General features: G+C 48.8%; 1 protein-coding gene across 2 annotated transcripts in view; it reads left to right on the forward strand.

Annotated features, from left to right (window-relative positions):
- Nos1 (nitric oxide synthase 1) overlaps window positions 1–21751 on the forward strand; it is a 175029-nt gene that overhangs the window by 101069 nt on the left and 52209 nt on the right. For both annotated transcript variants that reach the window (XM_085837086.1, XM_021162640.3), the window contains exons 4-9: window positions 11192–11320; window positions 13106–13251; window positions 14031–14193; window positions 15046–15137; window positions 17607–17748; window positions 21026–21165. In XM_085837086.1, coding sequence (XP_085693212.1) covers window positions 11192–11320; window positions 13106–13251; window positions 14031–14193; window positions 15046–15137; window positions 17607–17748; window positions 21026–21165 — 812 coding nt within the window. The remainder of the gene's footprint in view (window positions 1–11191; window positions 11321–13105; window positions 13252–14030; window positions 14194–15045; window positions 15138–17606; window positions 17749–21025; window positions 21166–21751) is intronic.

The raw sequence follows: 21751 nt of genomic DNA on the forward strand, positions 1-21751 counted from the left end.
TCACCTGTCTCAGGACCATTCCTGAAGAAGACTGAGTCTCCCTCTCTTGGCAGCTGTTAATTGCCTATAGCTCCTCATGTAGGGATGTGGCCTTGTGACTTCCCCCATCTACATCAGCAGGTCTTGTTTAGGCAGCCATACAGTGTAGTAGTACCTAATTCATTGCTTAAATAGATCCTGCAGCAGCGGTGTGTTCCTGACTACCCGCCCCAGTGTTTTGGGTTCCCAAATGAAAGACGCACTCAGCCTTTATACTTTAATAAGCCTTAAACAGCTCAATGGCTGGGCTACTTCCTAACCTCCACGTAGCTATTCCACCTCCCGCTGATCGTCCCGAGTTATTACGTACTAAGTCCCATATTCCATCTTTGCTGCCCTGGACCAAGTCAGGCCACCCTCTTGGGGGCGCTATTTCTCGGCTCCTACATGGTAGTTGTGCTCTCTGTCATGCACCTTCACAGACATGGCGTCTTTCCTCCTCTTCTTCCAGCATGGCAGATCTCCTTCCTCTTCCCTTCTCTCTGTCCCTAGCCCCAGGACTGGGCAAAGGGGCACAGAGTAGAAGAAAGCAAGAAGGATATAGGCTAGACATGAGAAAGAACTTCCCAACTCAGAGTATTATTTATTTGCTAAAGAAATAATAAGACTATGCTCTTTGGCCCAGAAAGGAGTACCACCATCCTAGAGGCTCGAGCCTGGCACACAGGTGCTACCCCTTAAACTAGTGTGGGGAAGCTGAGCTGTTCACTTCTGTAGAGTGGTGATTTCTCCCGGTGGTGGTCTTGGTTAGCTGCGGGGAGGACCAGAGAGCCTGTAGTTTCTTGTCTTTGGTGATACCTCTGTGGACGTTGTCTTTGCCCATCCCTGGTGCAAAATGCATCTGGCCCAAGGTGGAAGGTGGAATGAGCTACTTCCCATGATTCCAGACACTCCTCCCTAAACCTGCATGCATAGCCCTTTGGTAGAAGCAGAGAAAAGCAAACACCACCTTCCCTGCCCCCAAGAGCTTCCACTGTGTGGTTAAACAGGGTGCTATAGGAAATTGTGTGTCTCATCAGACAGCATGGGAGGGTTTTCCCAAGAGACACTGGACCCAGGCTTTGAAGATGAGGCAGGAACTTGCCTAGCATAAAGCAGATAAAAGGACTCTGGTAAAAACAAGTGATTATGGCTGGCACACCGTGCTTTTACATTTCTAAAGCTCTTTATTGATCTCTGCTGTTATCTGTCATTCTAGGACCACCCAAGGCACCATGCTAAGGCCTTTCTGTGATAATAATCATATGTAAAATGTTACATTGGGTAAATAACATGAGACTGCCCCTTGTTCCTTCTTCCATAATCATCATATGTAAAATGTTACATCGGGTAAATAGCATGAGACTGCTGCTTGTTCCTCTGCCTGTGTTCATTTCTTTTCTCTCTAGTGTGACAGAATGACTGACCCAGCATCATTAGGGAGGGGAAGTTATTTTGGTATCACAGTTCCAGGGTAGGGGGCAGTCATTCCATTAGGCCAAGAAAGGCACAAGGATGGGAGCCATCTTGCCTGCAGTAGCTGAGGGAGGGTGAGGCTGCTTGCTCGTATCTTGGCAGATCAGGAAGCAGAGCTAGAACAAGTAGTTGAGCAGAGCTATAGTCTTAGTGCTAAACACCCAGCAACTCATTTCTTCCAGCCTGGCTCCCAGCTTCTTAAACACCACCACTTTCGGGAGGAACTACTGTTCAAAAACATGAGCTTGTGGGAGCCATGTCCTGTTAAACCAAAATCTGGACCTTAGGATTGGAACCTAGCCCTTCTTGACACCCCCTCTTATCCATGGTCTGACCCTCACATGCCCCAGCTGCTCTCCTATTGAAGAAATAGCTTCACGCTGTCTGGAGCCAGACTTCCACTTTCAGAGTCTAATACATCACTTATCCAACCCACGATGTACAGGTAGAGAAGGCTCCAGGCCAAAGCAGCTTCTCCCCTGGGGTTCACCTCTCTCTCTCCCAGCACCCCATCCTGTCTCCAGCCTCCTGCTGGTTGCAGCGATCAGATGGTCACTCCAGTGACCTTTCTTGTAACTCGGTCCCCGCCCCTCATCCCAGTGGGAGCAGGCATTTCCTCTCCCCAGGGACCCAGGGCTTCCTGGCTACTTTCAAAATGTCAGAAACCATTGTAGAACATCTCTGTATTTCCAAGGGAGTTCCAAGGGAGCACTTCGGCCTCTGGGGAGCTCCAAATTACAAGGCAGGAGGGGTCAGGCTCCTGAGCCCATACTCCCTGGTATGCAGGAGAGCCGAAGTCTCTGAGAACTGGGGTGTGCTCTGTTGAAGGGTAGAGGGACAGCAGCCCCATGGGTCTGGGCAACAGAGGAGGAGAGCAGACACCCTGCCTCTTAGTTCCCAGTACACCACCGCAGCAGGGAACCTTAGTTGGCCCTGACTCAAGCTTGTTAGTGATGTCAGAATAAAAATATCAGCTATGGTGGTTAACACCACAGCCATGGTGATGTGCAGCCGTTAGAGGAGCCCAGGGTTCCGAAGCATAGCATAGCAGCCAACAGTGCTGTGGGTGAGGCCAGGATGACCTGGTCCTCACTGGTGACCTCCATCAAATGAGTAGTCAGCACAGAGCTAGGACTTGCCACCATCAAAAGGGCTTATGGTCTCCTTGGGGGGATGGAATGGAATGGGTTAGACTATTAAATAATGGCAGCAACCAGAGCAACCATGCCGGGTACTTACTGAGCAATGTCAGTGCTATTCTGAGTACTTCGGGACTACCATCTTTCTCCATCCTCAGCCCCACCCAGAGTAGTACTGTCAGCACCCTGCATGCCTCGGCTATATACCTATGGATTTACGGGGCCACAGACCAAAAATACTCACAAAATTGTATCTATACAGAACGATGTAGGCTATCATTTTCTATTACCTCCTACATCATGCTGCAATGCAGGTATTAGGGTAATGTTTCTAGAGATGACTTGAAGCACAAAGGAAACTGGGCTGGCAAGGTGACTTAGTGGGTAGGAGCATTTGCTGAGCAAGTAGAGGGACCTGAGTTCAAATCCCCAGCACCCCATAAAAAGCCAGGCCAGACTGTACATGCCTATAACTTCAGGATTTGGGGCTGGAGACACGAGGGTCTGCAAAAATGGCTAGTTGGCCAGCCTGTGCAGTGTGGTGAGCTTCAGGCTCAGTGAGAGTCCCTGCTTCAAGGGTATAAGGTAACACTGTGGAGGACAATACCTGGCACCCTGCATCCTGCTCTGGCCTCTACAGGCACAAACATGTGACCTGCACAGTCAAGTATATAGCATGCACACACATGCATACGCACATGCATACATGCACACACACAAGTGCACACGCGAATGCATGCATAGCACACACCTCTCTTATCCCTATATTATAGTTGGGGAAACTGAGGCACAGAGATTTACTGAATCAGTGAATATCAGTAAGTGCTAGAGGTAGTCCTACCATCTTGGAGCCAACGCTCACCGGGGCCTCACGTGGAATAAGTGACCAGAAAATAAGATCATTGTCCCTTATGGTAAATACCCCCCAAAGAATGGAGGGATAGATACTGGGTATCCCAACACAATGAAAGATGTGGTCACCAGACCTGCAGCTAACATCATTCATTGCAAGAGAGGAAAAGGAAAACCTTTCACTAAAGCCAGGAACAGAGGATGGTGGGATGGTTCATTGGCTAATGTGTCTGCCGCCAAACCCGACAGCCTGAGCATGGCTAATTACTATATCACTAACTTGAGGCAGGGGGATTAAGAAACCACAACTCTCTCTCATTATCACCGTTTCTGTCATCCACATGACCTGTGTCTCCCAGGGACCCGTCTCTAAGGACACACACCCAGCCCTGTCACCTGGCCTCTCTGACCCTTTTGTCTCTTCATCTGTCAGTGAAGACTGCAGAGTCTGTAGACTAGACACACATTGGGTTGGACCCTGCTGACCACCAAATAGGCATTTGCAAAAGATGGCCGAAAAGTCGATGGAACTCGGTGTGACCACATCACCGAAAGAGCTTACTGCCTGGCTATCATTTCTTCATCATCTATTTTCCTTGGCTTCTCAAAACATCACTTCTCAAAGTGAGATAGGTACAGATATAGACAGCAGCCATCACACTGTGAGGTTGGGGTCTCAGAGGCTCACACACCCACATGACCAGCATGGTCCACCAGCTGGCCCCGGGAGACGCCATTGGCTCTGTTCTAGCTGATATCTCAGGGCACCAATAGGTTCCTTTCTCCCTGAGAGCTAACTCTGATCTCCTGAGTCTTGAGAGGAATCCCCCTCAGACAAACCCTTGCCCCACCTCTCCTGTGTCAGCTTGCCCACAGTGATCCCCGCTGCCCTTCAAAACCATGCTTTCCAGAAAGTTCTCCTGTCAGGGCCTTCTGTCCACAGCTGAGGCAGCATCTCATCTCTGCTGATGCCTTCCTCCCCTCCACCTGAGCAGTCTGTTGGTGGCCCCTGGTCTTTATAGGCTCCTTCATCAAAAGACAGTCATCAGCTCTGGGAAGACGGCTCAGTCACTAAAGTGCTTATTGTACAAGCAGGAGGACCCAGGTTCAAATCCCCAGCACCCATGTAAAAAAGCCAGGTACCATAGTATACACCTCTAATCCAGGGCTGGGGAGGCAGAGACAGGAGAATTTCTAGAACTCACTGGCTAGCCAGTCTAACTAACCAGGAGGCTCCATGTTCAGTGAGAGAGACCTTGTCTCAAAAAAAAAAAAAAAAAAGGTGAAGAGTTATTGAGAAAGATACCCAATAGTGACCTCTGGCCTCTACATCCATATGCATGTGTGCCAACAGTCAGAGATACATACAACACATGTGCACACATGTGCACACATACACACATCCCACATGCATGCAAAGACAGCAAGTCCTGCTCTCTGAGGGGTCAGAGCCAGGGTGGAACCAGGAAATGGGGCTTGAATACCCTGTGCTGCCAATGTTTGGATTCAGCCCTGTGGGAACTTCCACAAATTCTGCAAATGGTTTGTTTCCTTAGCCATTCTGCTCAGTGCAGGCTGTCCCACCTAGCGAGGCCATGACATTTGATTGGGGAGCTTGGAAGAATTCTCTCAGTGCTGAGTCACTATGTAACTTGCTATTGAAACCCTTTTTCCATAACCCTAGCTCAGGCAGAGCTGCCCGCCCGCCCCTTTCCCAATTCATAGCTGTGGCCCATTGGCTTCCCGACAGAGACTCTGACAGCTCTAGGGAGACTTACCTTCCTTCCTTCACCTTTCCATGCTCCCAAGATATTTGAAAAGGCTAAAAACAAATGTGCTTTTAACATGCAGATTTAGCAACCTCACACTTGGAACAAGACAGTGTGAACGAGCCACAGGGACTTACAGGATCCATGATTAAAATTGATTTCTGGGGACACGTAACCATTCCAGTGTGGTTACAGGGCCAAGTTCAGGGTTATCTTGGAACACAAAACTATCCATCAGTCTCCAGGATAGGGTCAATATAAGTCCTCTTGTTTTGGGGGGAGTGTGGGGTGCATGTGTGTGTGTGCAGGCACATGTGTGCAGGTGCATAGGTGTACGGATGCTCGTGCACCTGTGTGTGTGAATGTCAGAGGTCAACACCAGGTGTTCTCCTCAATCATTTGCCATTCTGTTTTTCCTTCTTTAAAGATCCGCACATGCATACATTGTATCTTGTTTATACCCATTCCACAGCCCCTCCTCCCAACCCTCCCTAATGTCCCTACCTCCATCTCCCCCCAACTTCCTGCCCTTTTGAGTTTTGTTCTGTTTTGTTTTTATTATAACCCACTAGTGCAGTTGGTGCTGTCTGGAGTAGATTGTTCACACCCCAGTGAATGAATCCCCTTGCTTTCCTGAGTTGGAAATCTGAACCCATTTTGGCTGGACGGGATCCAGCTGCCCTGTGTCCCAGTGATGGGATTCTAACCACACATTGTAACATCTGCTTTCTCTGTGCGTGCTGAGGGTCTGAACTTGGGTCCTCAGAGTTGCACAGCTAACTCTTCAGGAACTGAGCCATACCTCCATTGCTCACATTCTAGTTAAATGCCTCTCCATCTCAGAGGTCTGAGCCACTACTTCTCCCACACTAGAACAGTCAGTTCCATCTCCTGGGTCCTCCTCCTTACCCTGACAGACTGGAGCACAGTCAAATGGGGAGAGGTGACATGGTGAGCAGTTGCAGGTGTCCACAGGGTCACTGCAGGGACTGGATCACTTTGAACACAATGCTTTGCCCACACCCCACAGAAACCTTTCTCCGGGTCCTGAAAACAATTGGTTCCATCCTCCAGGCAGCAATATGCTCGCCGTACGGATGCTGCACCACCAGGATCCATAACTGGGTTAGGCTGGCCATCCTGAAAAACATGGTCCCCACAGGTTGACAAGGACTGCAGGAAGATCACAGTAGGTGGCGTCTAGCCCCTGTGGTGTGTTGGCCTGCTGCCCAGCTTGGCCCTGGCTTGCTGTCCTCATTTCAGGACAAGTCCAGAACAGGCAGGTTGATGCAGGGCTGTCACAGAGAGGCTGTGGCTGATGCCAACAGGGAAGATTCTGGCTGATTCTGGGCAAGTTCAGGCACAGCTCCAGGGCTCACTCATGCAGGCTACATAACCTAGTCCTGACAACTGTGGACTTTGTGTCACAGTTATGACAGGGGGATCCCAAAGTCAAGGTGTGGGCAGAACAGCTCCTCATCCTGTAGCTGGTAATAGCCAGTTTCATGGTCACAAGGCCTTCTCTCTGGGTAGGAGAGTGTCTGTCCCAGAATTCCCCTTTTTCTACATGACATCAGCATGTTAAGTCAAGGACTATATAGGGACCACAGTCTAACTTGTTACCTTCATAGGGACCCTGTCTTCAGTTAGGGATACTGTATCGATTGCTTTTCCATTGCTATGACAAACTGGCCGACAAAAGCCACTGTGGAAGGAAGGGTTGATTCTGGCTCACAGTTTGAGGGACACAGTTCCTGGTAGAGGGGAGGGCATGGCATGGTAGCAGGAGCCTGTGACAGCTGATTATATTTATCCAGTCAGGAAGCAGAGAGAGACCAATGTAGATGCTCAGCTACCTTTCTCCTTAGTATTTTAGTCCCAAGACCCCAGCCTATGGGACAGTGGTACTCACAGTTAGGGTCTGCCTACAACTAACATAATCTGGAAACTTACTTACTTTTTTTTTTTTTTTTTTTCGAGACAGGGTTTCTCTGTGTAGCCCTGGCTGTCCTGGAACTCACTCTGTAGACCAGGCTGGCCTCGAACTCAGAAATCCGCCTGCCTCTGCCTCCCAATCTGGAAACTTTCTTACTGACTTGCACAGTGGCCTGTTTCCATGGTCTGTCTCAAGTGACAGTCAAGTGACTCTCAAGTGACAGTCAAGATGAGCCACTGCAGTCACATTCAGAGGCTCTGGCCTTTGGGACAATGTAAGGATTTGAGAGGACACAGGTATTGGGAAGCACAGGTCCTTGGCCCCTGATCCGACATCTTCCTGTCATATTGAGGTCCTGGCTTCCTGCCTCAAACACATCCTTTCTCCAGCTCCCACCCCCACCCCCCACCCCCCACCCCACCACTCCCATTCTCCTCCCTGCTTCTCAGAGTCTGCTGTTCCCACATCAAGTTTTCTGAACTTCTGTGACCCAGACAAGAGGAAGCCGCCAGGACGACTTGACTTTTTTCACACCCCAGATTGTCAGTTGTTCTTCCTATATACCAGGCTTAACCCAAATCCCCTCTTCCAGTCCAGCTTCCTGGAGATCTACCTTCCAGCTATGCCACGCCCCCCTGCCGCATCCTTGAGAAAGCTTCTTCGAGACTCTCAGTCCTCACCCCTTCCCTCCCACAATCCTTGCAATCTCCGGATAGCCAATCCTGACCTACAGAAGGCTCCACTTAGCGTTTCACACTGGTGTGAAAGCAATATTTATTCTGTATGAGTTTGTACTTCCGGGGTTTGAGAGACTATGCAGCCCAATGTTGTAGCTCGCTTTCAGTGGTAAGTCACCAAAGTCACCAGCGGGGGAACACCCAGCCCAGAGCTCTAAAGTGAAGTTCCCTACTGAGCTGGGATGCCCCCTGGGAGCATTACATTGTATCCAGTGGAGAAAGGAGAGAAATGGGTCTATCAGGTCACGCCCTCTCTCTCTCTCTCTCTCACACACACACACACACACACACACACACACACACACACCCTCAGAGAAGTCTAGGCTCCTCTATTACTTCTTCCGGCAGCCCACTCACTCAAGCCAAGTCGCTTTATGGTTCTCTGCCCTGGCTAAATCAGGATCTGAGCAGAGCCCTTGGCTATACATTTAGGTTACTCCATAGGTCATTCCACACTTCCAAGGATGTGTAGACTTTATGTGAGTCTGCTCGAGCTGAGCCCACATGTGCCACACATGTGACAGCTTAAATGTTAGAAATTCACTGTCAGGGTACTGGAGGCTTGAAGTCGCCATCAGGCTGCTAGGGTGGCTTGGTTCCAGATAAATGCTTCTCAGCCTGTGGTCGCAACCCCTTTGGGAATCAAATAACCTTTTCACGGGGGTCTCCTAAAATCATCTGCATATCAGACATTTATATTACGATTCATAACAAGGGCAAAATTACTTTTGTAAAGTAACAACAAAATAATGTTATGGTTGGTGGTCACCACGACATGGAGAACTGTATTAAAGGGTCGCAGCATTAGGAAGCGTGAGAACCACTGGGTGAGGGGTCTTATTCTGGCTTGTAGAAAGGTCTTTCCTACTGTGTCTCTAATATGTGAAAGGCACCTAAGCCGGGAAGAAAGTGAGAGAGAGGGACAGAGAAACTAATTTCAGAAGGTTGCTAACTGTAGCAGGTGAAGGCCCCACCCTGATGACCTCATTTAGCCTCTGCGATCTCCAAAATCTCCTGTCTCCAAAGATCAGGGTTCTGGCATGTAGACTTGGGGCGTATAACTCAGCTTATGATGGGTCTTCAAAGGCTTATTCCACAGAAGCTGGCAAAGAGGCAGCTGAACAAGAGGAAGGCAGATGAGGAAGTCAGTTTCCTGTGTCTCTGAAGGCACAAACACTGATTCACCCAGCTGTGTGTTGAAAATATCCAGGGGGAAAAAAAACTGTAGATGAAGGCTGGGGAGGAGGCTCAGTGGTAAAGGCCTGGCCTAGTGTAGATAAGTCCCTGTCTATTTCCCCGAAACTGGTTGTGTGTGTGTGTGTATGTATGTATGTATGTTTGTGTGTATGTTTATGTGTGTATGCATGTATGTGTGTATATGTATGTATATATATATGTGTGTATGTGTGTATGTATGTGTATGTGTGTATGTTTATGTGTGTATGTGTATATATGTGTGTATGTGTATTTATGTGTACGTATGTGTGTGTGCTAAGTATGCACAGACTTTCTCTCTTGTCATATTCCCCTAAACTACATGACATTAGAACTATTTACCCAATATTTGTAAGAGGGGGTACATGGGTTGTAGGCCAATAAGATGACTTTTTTTTAATTTGAGGGACTGAAAGACTGTAATTCTGGTGTCCATGGGGGTTCTAGCACCCATCTCTACAGATACAAAGAGACAACTGGATCATCTGAATCTTTATGTAGATGTGTATACAATATGAAGATTAACACAGGAGTGTAGTAGACACCTGTGATCCCTGCACTCTGAAGGCGGAGGCAGGAAGATCAAAAGTTCAGGGTCATCCTTGGCTACATAGTAAGTTCAAATCCCAAAATAAAAGCTATGAGAATGTGCAGTTATAAACAAGGCATGCAGGTGTAGACGACAGGGCATGCACTCATGCTCATGGAATCATTACAGGAGTACTGGCCGTGGTGACTCTTGCCTCTCACCCCAGTGCTTGGGAGGTAGAGGCAGGAGAATTAAATCTTCAGACCCACCTAGACTACCAGCTGTCTCTAATGAGCCACCTGCAGCAGCAGGGGAGGCGAGAGAGAGCCTAAGTTCAGTCCCTGAAACCCAAGCTAAAAATAAACAGAAGTCAGATATGGTGCTTGTAACTTGAATTTGCAACTCACACTTGGAGAAATAGAGATGGATGGATCCCTGAGGTTCAAAATAAGGTGCATGGTGCCTGAGATGATGCCCAAGGTTGTCCTCTGACTCTACATACATGTGTGCTCATGCACACATACACACAAACCCACCTGCAGCCTGTGCTGGGTACACACATACCCAGACCCCCGGTCCTTTGACCTTCACAAGCTCATTGTGACCACAGGCCCTTGCACTCATCTGAGTCCTCCACATAGCCTGGATCCCCAGCCCTCCTTCCTAGTCTCATCCTACCTCACCTTAGTATCAATTCTTTCTCTCCTGTTTCAAAAGGCTAAGAACAGTGACTGTGACTGTGTCGCCAATGTCCGTTCATGGAGTGTGTTTGGCTGTGAGTTAGGAACTAAGATGGTGTACCTGTGAGAGCTTGGGAGTTGAAACTCAGATATTGTCATGGTTTGAATATGCTTGGCTCAGGGCGTGGCACTGTTTGGAGGGGTGGCCTCTGTTGAAGTGGGCGTGGCCTTGCTGGAGTGGGTGTGTCACTGTGGGCATGGGCTTTAAGACCTTCATCCTAGCTTCCTGGAAGCCAGTCTTCTGCTAGCAGCCTTCAGATGAAGATGTAGAACTCTCAGACACGTACGAGTCACACAGGTCTGACCCACCTCCTCCCTACATTACCTGCGAACGACTGGGTTTCTACAGCTCTAAGGACCACATTCAAAGTTTGATAGTTTCTACTCCATCGCTGATTCACTCAACAAACATCCACCAGGTCTCTATGTAGTAGAGATATTCTAATATTAAATTCTAATATTCTAAATATTAGAATTTAAGTCTATTCTAGATAGTCTTGACTCTATGACAAACATTAAGGAGGTCACCTTTGATCTCCTGCCTCCTTGCCCCCAGATCTAATCTGTAACATTTTTCCACGCTGTGGTACATCTTTTCCTTATGGTAAAAAGCAAAGCTGTGGGTCTCAGGGAACCTTGCACCTGTCACCCCGGGAAGGTTGGGCCCTTCTCTTTGGGAAGGCAGCAGGTGACCCAGAGAAAACTCTAGAAGAAGCAAAGTCTTCACATCTCACTTAAGACACCATGGCCCTCATCTGACGCCTGCCTTCTCATTCCCAGTCTCCTGCCTCGGGCAAACAGTCTCCTACCAAGAATGGCAGTCCTTCCAGGTGCCCTCGCTTCCTTAAGGTCAAGAACTGGGAGACAGATGTGGTCCTCACCGACACCCTGCACCTGAAGAGCACACTGGTGAGTGTCAGGGCTAACTAACCTCACAGGAGGCAGGGAGGATGGCGGGGGTGGATCCTGTGTATAGCAATGTGATTGTGATAAACACTTCCTATAGCCCACCCCCATGAGAGGCCAGAGTCCCCCACCCACACTGTGACAGCCAGAGGGTCACAGCTGGCGTTGCCCCACTCCTCCCTGGATGCTCTACCAATGAGTTACGCAATCAGCTAAAGCCTCTCTCGGTGAGCACCTTGCACACAGCAGCATTTAAGGGTCCTTGAGCATTCTTTGCCTCTTCCAGTGATCACGGACGGGGTACTGAGCCAGCCCCTCCTACATTTCACACTGTGGACTCTGTTCCATGCCGGATTCTTAGTACTCAACACTCCAACCCTTCACCTTCTGTTTTTGTTAAAATACGAGCCTCTTGAAGGAATGATGTCTCTGTCGGCTAATGCATGTAACAAGCAGACCCCAAGTATGTGGGTCTCATATTCACAAGATGACAAGCTCAGGCCAGGCTGTTCCAGGATGGCCCTGGCAGAGAAGATTCTGTTCTGGGTGGCCTCTCCTCTTCCAGGAAGCAAGCTTAAGTCTGTCCCCAGGGCTGCAGAAGTATGCAAGGTCTCTATTTTCTATTCACGACAAGACTTCTTGAGTCCTAGGCCTGCAGATGGCCCAGGGTCATTCCTACTACATTCTGTCCAGACCAATCTGTATATAAGGGGTGAGGGACAGGATGAGTCTCAGGAGAGGTTCTGTAAAATCACATCACAAAGAAAGAGTGTGTGTGGCAGGGAAGAACTATGGATACCTCGGACATCAGTCAATAGTACTCACCTAGCATATACAAAGCCCTGGGTATGAATAAGTCATACACTAAGTGGAGTAGAGATACGTGGCTGTGATCTCTATATTCAGGAGGTGGAGGCAGCAGGGTCAGAAATTCAAAGGTCATCCTTGGCCTGGGTCATATATAGAGCTTGAGACCAGCCTAGGTTCCTTGAGACCTTGTCTCAGTGATGATGTGATGATGACGACAACGATGCCATTAGCTTCCTTTGATCAATATAGAATGCATTTTTTTTTCTGGAACTGCATGTGATGGTACATATCTGTACTTTGGCAGAAAGCCAAAAACTCAAGGCCAACCTCAGGTATACAGTGAGTTCAAGGCCAGCCTGGGCTACATGTGATGCTGCCTTAAAACAAAAACTAGATGATAGATAGATGATGCGTAATAGAATTAATAGATGATAGATGGAAGATTGGTAGATAAACATATAGATAGATTATTGATAGAATGATAATAGATGATAGATAGGTCATAGGTAGATGAAAGATGAGTGACGTGATAAATGATAGATATATAGATACATAAATGCATAGATACATAGATGATAAATAGATACATAGATATATAGATACATAGATGTTAGATATGTAGATAGATGATACATAGATACATACATAGACACATAGATGATGGATATATACATAGATTGATGATATATAGATACAGAGCTAGATATATACATAGATGATAGATAGATGATATACAGATGATAAATGAACGATAGGCACATAGGTGATAAATGGAGAGATGATTGATAATAGAGGTTATAGGTAGAGATGGCTGAAACAGGCACTAGGTTGTTGCATCATGGCTGTGTGTCCCAATGAAAAGCCCCTTCCCTAACTGACAAGCACAAACAACTTGGGCACCATGGTTCTCAGTCATGATACCTGCCAATCCTGGTGGGGAGAAGGCAGACTCTCACCCACATCCCTCTTGGCCTTCAGGAAACGGGGTGCACAGAGCACATCTGCATGGGCTCCATCATGCTGCCATCCCATCACATACGGAAGTCAGAAGATGTCCGCACCAAGGACCAGCTCTTCCCTCTAGCCAAAGAATTTCTCGACCAATACTACTCCTCCATTAAGAGGCAAGTGGAGGGGGCTAAGCAGCTGCACCAATGGGGGAAATGGCTCCCCATGCATGTGTGATGACCTGAGGTCAGATTCCCAGCACCCTTGTGAAAGCAGAGCATGTTGGGACGTGTCTGCAACTCCAGCGGTGGGGAGTAGAGACAAGTGGATCCCTGGGGCTCACTGACAACTCCTGCTTCAAAAAGTAACATGGGGAGAATTAGAAGAAGACACTCACTGTTCCCCATGTATACAAGCACACACACAAGTGCATAAACACATACACATGTGCATACACACATATGCATTCATACTTACACACAAACTCACACACACACGTATACATACATGCACATGTGTGCACACATGCACACACATATGCACATATGCATACACACGTGCTCATACCCACACACACACCCATATGTGCACATATATACACACATATGCACACATGCATACAAAATGCACATACAACCCCATGCATACACACATGCACACATATATGCACACGCATGCATACACACGTACATACACACATGCAAATATACCCACACACGGGTGTGCACACACATATACACACTTGCATGTACATACATACACGTACACACACATGCACCCACACACATGCATGCACACTTGTACATACACCCCCACTGGCACACACATGTACATACATGCATACATATACACGTGCTCATACACACATGTACACATACTCACTTGTGCACCTGCATACACACAGAACACTTCCAGGCCGTCACATGGCACCCCTCCCCCTTTCCTCCTTCCTTAGGTTTGGCTCCAAGGCCCACATGGACAGGCTGGAGGAGGTGAACAAGGAGATCGAGAGCACCAGCACCTACCAGCTCAAGGACACAGAGCTCATCTATGGCGCCAAGCACGCCTGGCGGAATGCCTCTCGCTGTGTGGGCAGGATCCAGTGGTCCAAGCTGCAGGTAGGAGGTGACACTCAGCCATCAGGGAGACCCTCTGGGAGGGAACAAGCCAAGGGGGCAGATGGAGCTTTGAACACTGCTCTTTATTGAATAAAACTGCCACGCCTCTTAGTAGAATTCAGGCTGTCCTCTTTGTTGCAGACCCCACCGCTCCCTTTTACTTGCGCCTAACTGAAGGAGTTCACTTCTGTGTCCCTGGTCTGAGTCTGTGCTAGGGAGTAGCTTAATGTTACAAGTCGATTGAGTTGTAAGATCAGGCTTTCTGTTCCATGCACTGTGTTAGCATACGTTATGCGTACTCATGGGCTTTATTTTGATCATGTTCAGTCCCCTTCCCAACTGACCCTTTCTCCTTCAGCGTCCTATGTTTTATTTTTTATGTTCTATGAGCCGCTGGCTTTGATTAATGCTACTGGCATAAGAGGGGTGGGGTAGGGGGTAGGTTTAGTCATTGGAGCATGGTCACCTTTCCAGCGCTATGCCATCAAAGAGAGTGAGGAGCCAGTAGCTCCTCAGGACAGAGCAGAGTCTCATGAGCCCCACCTCCACCCTCTGTTCTAGATTATTCGATGATTGCTTGTTTTTAAATGCCTGGTGGCCCCACAGAAAACATAACCAGTCGGGCTCACTCCTTCCGTTACATTTGCCCTCTATACATATCCATTGTGACCATTTCCTCCGTTACTAGCATAAAAAATAAAAGGCAATACAAAATGCAGCCTAGACTTCAAGAATAGGGGGGCTGGCTGACCAAGACAGCAGTGGGCTCAGGGACCCCTGGGAAGGCACTCTGCCTTGGGGCTACCAGGGAGAAAGGAGGCAGCCGGCAATCCCATCATGCACTTTCCATAGGTGTTCGATGCCCGAGACTGCACCACAGCCCACGGCATGTTCAACTACATCTGTAACCACGTCAAGTACGCCACCAACAAAGGGAACCTCAGGTGAGTTGTCCTGCTGGGTGGGACGAAGTGGGGTGATATCCCTGCAGCATGAAATCCTGGTCCTGGAGGTGCCTCAGCTGCCAGGGGGAAAGGCTGTCCCCTTCTGGGGAGGTGGCCCAGCTGGCTGAAACAGCCTGGCATTCTTTTCCCCTGCCCTTCCTCTGCTGGAACAGAAAAGAACAACAAACACTGAAAGTCTGCCTGGACTCTAGTTCCCTGTCACCCGCAGAGAGTTCTGGAAACTAGTTAGGATTCCTGGAAAGAAGAAACTCCCATTTCTGAGTAGAGCCAGCACTCACAGCATTCCACCCTGCTGTGGCTGCCTCCCATTCTGCCCCCCAGCACTGTGTCTTCCGGTTCTGCCCCCCACCCAGTCCCACCTTGGACTCTTGTACCCACACAAAGAACGTAGCCTGCAGGGAAGCTAAGGCAGGGGGTAACTTGGTCTGTGACTTCCACACTGGCCTCAGCTGCTCCCTCACAGCTGAGGCCCCGGCCACAGCTGGTTGCACTTGTCAATCCCGCTGGTGACATCTGTTTCCCACCGCTGAGAATTGGTCCCAACTCAGAAACACCCAAGGCTATTTCCGGGATATTCCCATAGACCCCCCCCCTCACCCCCACCCCCACCCTGTGCTTCCCCCCCCCCTCCCCCCCGAGCTTACTCAGAGGGAATTTGCCTGCCTCGGGCATGGATTTTCTTTCTGCCTAAGCCAGCAGTAGGAACAGAAATCATTTGTGTGTGAGGAATTTATTTTAGGACTCTCTCCTAAGAAACCTCACCCTGATAGAGTATCAGAGAACTTTCCAGCAAGTGGCCACACAGGAAGCTAGCTCACTTGATAAGGTGTGTGCTGCGCCAGCATCCAGCATCGGGGTCTGAGCTGGAATCCAGACCCCATGGGTTTAAAGAGTGCTTGCCTTCTCCAGGGCTGGGGAAGGGGAGGTGGGGCTTCCTGAGGCTTGCTGTCCCTCCAGGATGGGTGAGAGACCTTGTCTCAAAGAGCGGGTGGGCCTCTGGCTTCCATGTATGAGCACAGAGAGACAGAGAGACAGAAAGACAGAAACAGAGACAGGCAGAGACAGAGAGACAGAGAGGCAGAGACAGAGAGACAGAGGCAGAGACAGAGAGACAGACAGAAACAGAGACAGGCAGAGACAGAGAGACAGACAGAAACAGAGACAGGCAGAGACAGAGAGACAGAGGCAGTCAGAGAGGCAGAGACAGAGAGACAGAAACAGAAACAGAGAGACTGGCAGAGACAGAGAGACAGACAGACAGAGACAGAGACAAAAACAGAGAGACAGGCAGAGACAAAGAGACAGAGTCAGAGACAGACAGACAGGCAGAGAGAGGCAGAGAGACAGAAACAGACAGGCAGGCAGACAGGCAAGCAGACAGACAGGCAAGCAGGCAGACAGAGTCTTCGAACATATTCTAAGTCATGAATGTCAGGCCTTGCCAAGGCTAGACCCTCAGGTTGCTTAGGGGCTGTTCTGACAGGGTCCAAAGGACACTATGATCCAGCAAGCGGAGGGGTTATCCTGAATCCTGCAGCTGTGGAATGGGGATCCTCACAAGAGCTAATTGAAACACTAACCACTTAGGATTCTCTCTTAAGTTTTAAACCTGGGGTCTAAAAGCCATTCAGAAGACACAGGCCTTCAAACTGCCCACAGGTAACTGAGCCCCAGGGAAACAGGCGAGGGAGGTGTGGTCATGCTTCCCACACCCCTCTGTCACAGTTCCCACATGAAAAGTGAGTATCACACCCGACTCACGATGTGTGGCTCTGCTGTTTACAAACAGGTTTCTTAAATGTATGTGCACACCAACAGGCTCTGGCTGGTGGCCACCTATAGACATAGCTGAGTGTCTTGAAGCCAGAGGGAAGGCAGCTGGCTTTGGGCTTTGTTGTCTCCCACGTGCTACAGAGATTTTCTCTAAGAGATGTAGAATATTCACCGGGGATGGCTCCATGAATTACTTCCAGCCCAGGGTCTAGCCTCATCCTCTGGGACCAGTAACATCCTGCCATGCAGTAGCAAATGCTTAGAGAGAAAGACCTACAGAACGTGCTCAGAAGCAGGGTCGGGTGAGCCCCAACTAGGAAGCTGTTTGTGGGAATAGTGTGTGACAGCAGAGAGGAATTCCAGGTGAGGGATGCAAGATAATATTCATGTAGGGTGGGTGCGTGTGTGTGTGTGTGTGTGTGTGTGTGTGTGTGTGTGTGACACACCTCTCATTCCAGCCTCAGGAGGCTGAGGCAGGAGGATCATAACTTCCAAACCAGGCTGTGTGTTTCCTACCTTGCGCAGCCCAAGAGTTCTGTTGGCAGAGCTGCTAACTTGGCTCCGTCCTCCAGCTGGAGACCTGGACATCTGATCTCCAGCTTTGTCACTGTGTCCTTCCTCCAAGGGACAAGTCCCGCCCTGGTGACTTCTTCCCGTCCTCTCTCCTCTCCCAAGGTCGGCCATCACTATATTCCCTCAGAGGACTGATGGCAAGCATGACTTCCGAGTGTGGAACTCGCAGCTCATCCGCTATGCTGGCTACAAGCAGCCAGATGGCTCTACCTTGGGAGATCCAGCTAATGTGGAGTTCACAGAGGTGAGTCTAGATGCCCCAAGCCTATCCCCGCTGGACTCTCCGTAAACCCCTTCCCCCTCCCCCACCCCTTCCCTCGTCCCCGACCCCCACCCGTACCTCTGTGCTTTTCCAGTTTAATCTGTCTACCCTGAAGGGTCCTGCCAGCAAGGGGCACAGGAGACACTCCTCAGACCTTGCTCTTGCCTGTGACCACCCACAAATCCACCACATGCACCCCTTTGGCTGCCCCAACCCCTTCCTGGGGAAGCTTCTGTCCCCTTTCAGAATTGAAATCCACTTGTCAATGCCAAGCACAGATCCTAAAATATTAAGTGAATGAAGGAATGTCTAGGACCCCAGGGAAGTTCCCCCAGACTCCCACCAATACCAACGTGGTTCAGAGAAGTCATATCCCCGGGACCACCTTTCCTGAGCTGACCTACATGGCTCCTTTGTGTCCTGATCAATAGTTTGAGCTGGAGCCGGTTCAGTGACACATGCCTTTAATCCCAGCACCTAGGAAGCACCAGCAGGGGCAGTGTGTTGAGCTAGCCCGACTTGACTGTCAGGCTCAACTGGCCCAGACATCACTATACCTAAATCCTGGGGACCAAAAGTTGACAAAGGCCACCAAGAGAACTAAGACTGCCCATCCCCCCCTCCCGGGGTCCCTTCCAAGTGGACATGATGCTGCACAGTTCTGGGAAGAGACACTTTCAAATGTACTCTGCCCCACTGGTACACCACAGCAGACAGATGCTAACACCCCGTCCCGATTTACTCATCCCACACACACCCTGCTTTTCCCCTCTCCCAGGCATGCCAACTTCATATGCATAAGGCTTTTCTCATTGAAATGTGATAATCCTGAGAACCGGCTGTAACCAGGGCAACCAGGAGGCGCACCTGTGCACTCCGAGTCTGGGCCAGGCTCCCCAGACTCCGTTCCACTTGGCTGAGCACTAACTGCTAAGCGTGTAGTTGGCTGACCTTGCCTCCTGCTTAGCTGAACATGACTGTGAACCGCAACTCTTTCTCCCCTATCTGTGTCCAGAACCTTCTATAGCCAGCATCAGTTCTCCTGGCTTCTGCTCACGCAGCACAAAGAAGCACCCCAAAACCTGGCTACATGGAGCCCTGATACCATTGCCCTGATCGTGCCCATGCAAGCAAAGGGTTGTAAGCATGCTTCCCAGCTGACCCCAACCAAGAGATCTCCTAGGTGACCACAAAATACAAACAAACAAACAAACAAAAAAATCCATACAGCAGATTACTCTTTAAAAATAATTTATTTAATTTTATTTTATAAACATTAGTGTGAGGATGCCATATCCCCTGAAGCTGGAATTACAGTTGTGAGTTCCCACATGGGTGCTGAGAATTGAACCAGACTCTCTAGAAGAGTAGGTAATTCTACTAACTTTTGTGATGCCTCTCCAACCATCCACCCCCATTATAATCTTATGTTGAGTATATTTTGAAATTAGAATAGTAGAGTATATATAATGGGGTGGAGCAGTTTAGCACATTGATAAATTTGGAAACTCAATGGGTTAAATAGGTTCAATTTTACTATAAAATATCATATTTGAATGTGTTCAATAATTTTGTCCTTCCTCATGCGGCATGGTGGTGGTAGTGCCTGTATTCCCGACACTCGGGAGACTGAGGTGGAGGAGGGCCTGTGAGTGTGAAGCCAGCCTGAGCTTAGTGAGACTCTGTCTCAAAGCAAAACTGAGGCTGAAGAGGTGGCTCAGTGGGTAAAGGGCTGGCTGCACAGAGATCCCAGCACCCGGGTAAAGAGCGGAACGTAGTGACACATACCTGTCATGTTAGCACAGAGGAGTCAGAGATAGGAGGATCGATTGTATTCTATCCAAGTCACTGAGCTCTGGGTATAGTCAGAGGGCATGTCTCAGAAAATATGTCTCGGAGGAGCCAAGCATGGTAGCACATACCTTCAGGCCTAGCACCATGGAGTCCGAGGCAGATGAACCTCTGGGGTTCTGAGGTCAGCCTGGTCTACATAGTGCCAGGGTAGCCTGGTCCACATACTGAGGCCCTCTGGGCTGGAGAGATGGTTCTGTGGTTAGGAACACTGCTGGCTCTTCTATAGGACCTTGGTTCAATTCCCATGGCCCACATCACAACTGTCTATAACTCCAAGGAAATCTAACGCCCTCTTCTAGGCACTGCAGTCTCCAGTGATGAACCTGGTGTGTAGACATATACCCAAGCAAAACATCCTTATACATCATCTAAAATAATAATAATAAAATAATAATAATAAATAAAATAATAGTGCAGGTATTAAAAGAGCCTGTCTCAAATAAAATAAGATAGAAAGCCTACACGCATAAACACATACACAATACACAATATATGTACACCACAGAAAGAAATTATATAATGTATATAATTAATAAACTATTATTGATATTTAATATACTTTATTGTGTTCCTTAAACATAAGTTTAATATACTTAGTAAATGAACAAGTGTCATCTTATTTAACGTTAGTATCAAACGCTTGATTAAAAGTCTCAGTCCATTATTAATGACTTACTATTCATATGAGGTACATTGTTGGATTTAAAATTCACAGTTTAAAATGTGAGTGTTAGCCGGCCAGTGGTGGCACATGCCTTTTATCCCAGTACTTGGGAGGCAGAGACAGGCAGGTTTCTGAGTTTGAGGCCAGCCTGGTCTACAGAGTGAGTTCCAGGACAGTCAGGGCTACACAGAGAAACCCTGCCTCAAAAAACAAAACAAACAAAAATTAAAAACAAAACAAAGTGAGTGCTAATGAAATGAGCCACACTTCCAAGTTCTTCTTTCTTAATGAAGCTTCGGAAACATTTCATCTCCTGCGTCTCGCTGTGCCTGCGGACAGCTGTGCGTGTGTTTTCTGCAGAGAGCCATGGCACTGGAGATTTCCTTTGTCTCTTGTGACACTTAACACCACACATTAAAAGCTAGCCCGTGGAGGATGCCACAGTCAGTGAGACTCAGCCCTCAACCACTCCGTGTGCACAGCCAGCACAGCACCGGAGACACTTTCTGGATCAGGCTGACGTGTGTTCCCTGGGGAAGCTGCCCTGGTTCTATGGTGAGGTCAGACAGAGCTTCTAATGGTGGCTCTTATTTTTTGAAGCAGCACTCATAACTGAGAGGCCTCAGAGGGCTTGCATGAAGACCTCCGTTTGCCCCCCCTTTCCTCCCCCTCCCCAATGCCCGTTGTGTGCTGTGTTTGGGGGGGCAGGGGTAGAGCTGTGACTGAGTTTTCTGTTTGTAGATCTGTATACAGCAGGGCTGGAAACCCCCAAGAGGCCGGTTTGATGTGCTGCCTCTCCTGCTCCAGGCCAATGGCAACGACCCTGAACTCTTTCAGATCCCCCCAGAGCTGGTGCTGGAAGTTCCCATCAGGCACCCCAAGTAAGAGGGAGTGCTCTCGGGGGAGGGGGGGTTCCCCCTCCCATTACCTCCTCTGCCCATCTTATGTCCTTCTGAACTAGCCTGGACCACCAGATGCAACTCCATGACCTGCCCTCTGCCCAGCTCTTAGGGAGGTCACAAGATTAGACATACCTACTGTCTCCCTATAGACACAGACATCTAATAGAGGAAGCTGCTGCATACAATGACTGACCCTGGGTGAACCAAGTTCAGAGAGAATCTGGAGCCCAGAAGTAGCTAGGAGGCCAAGGTCAGAGAAACATGTGCACTCTCAGAGTGAAAGACACGCTAGGCTAGTGAGGTGGCTCAGCTGGGAAAGAAGCTCGCTACCAAGCCTGACTTCACAAGTTCGATCCCAGGGCCCACACAGTGGAAGGCCAGAGCTGACTCCTATAAACTGTCCTCTGGCACACACATACACGAACACACACACACACACACACACACACACACACACACAAATAAATGTAATTATAAAATGAATGAAGGAACACCACCCTGAGGTGCTAGACCAGAGCCAAACCCGAGGGAGGTTACTAAGAAACTTAAGTCATACGCAAAATAG

This window comes from Mus caroli, unplaced genomic scaffold, assembly GCF_978045245.1.
Source record: "Mus caroli unplaced genomic scaffold, Mus_caroli_1 scaffold_4, whole genome shotgun sequence".
In the NCBI taxonomy this organism is placed as follows: Eukaryota; Metazoa; Chordata; class Mammalia; order Rodentia; family Muridae; genus Mus; species Mus caroli.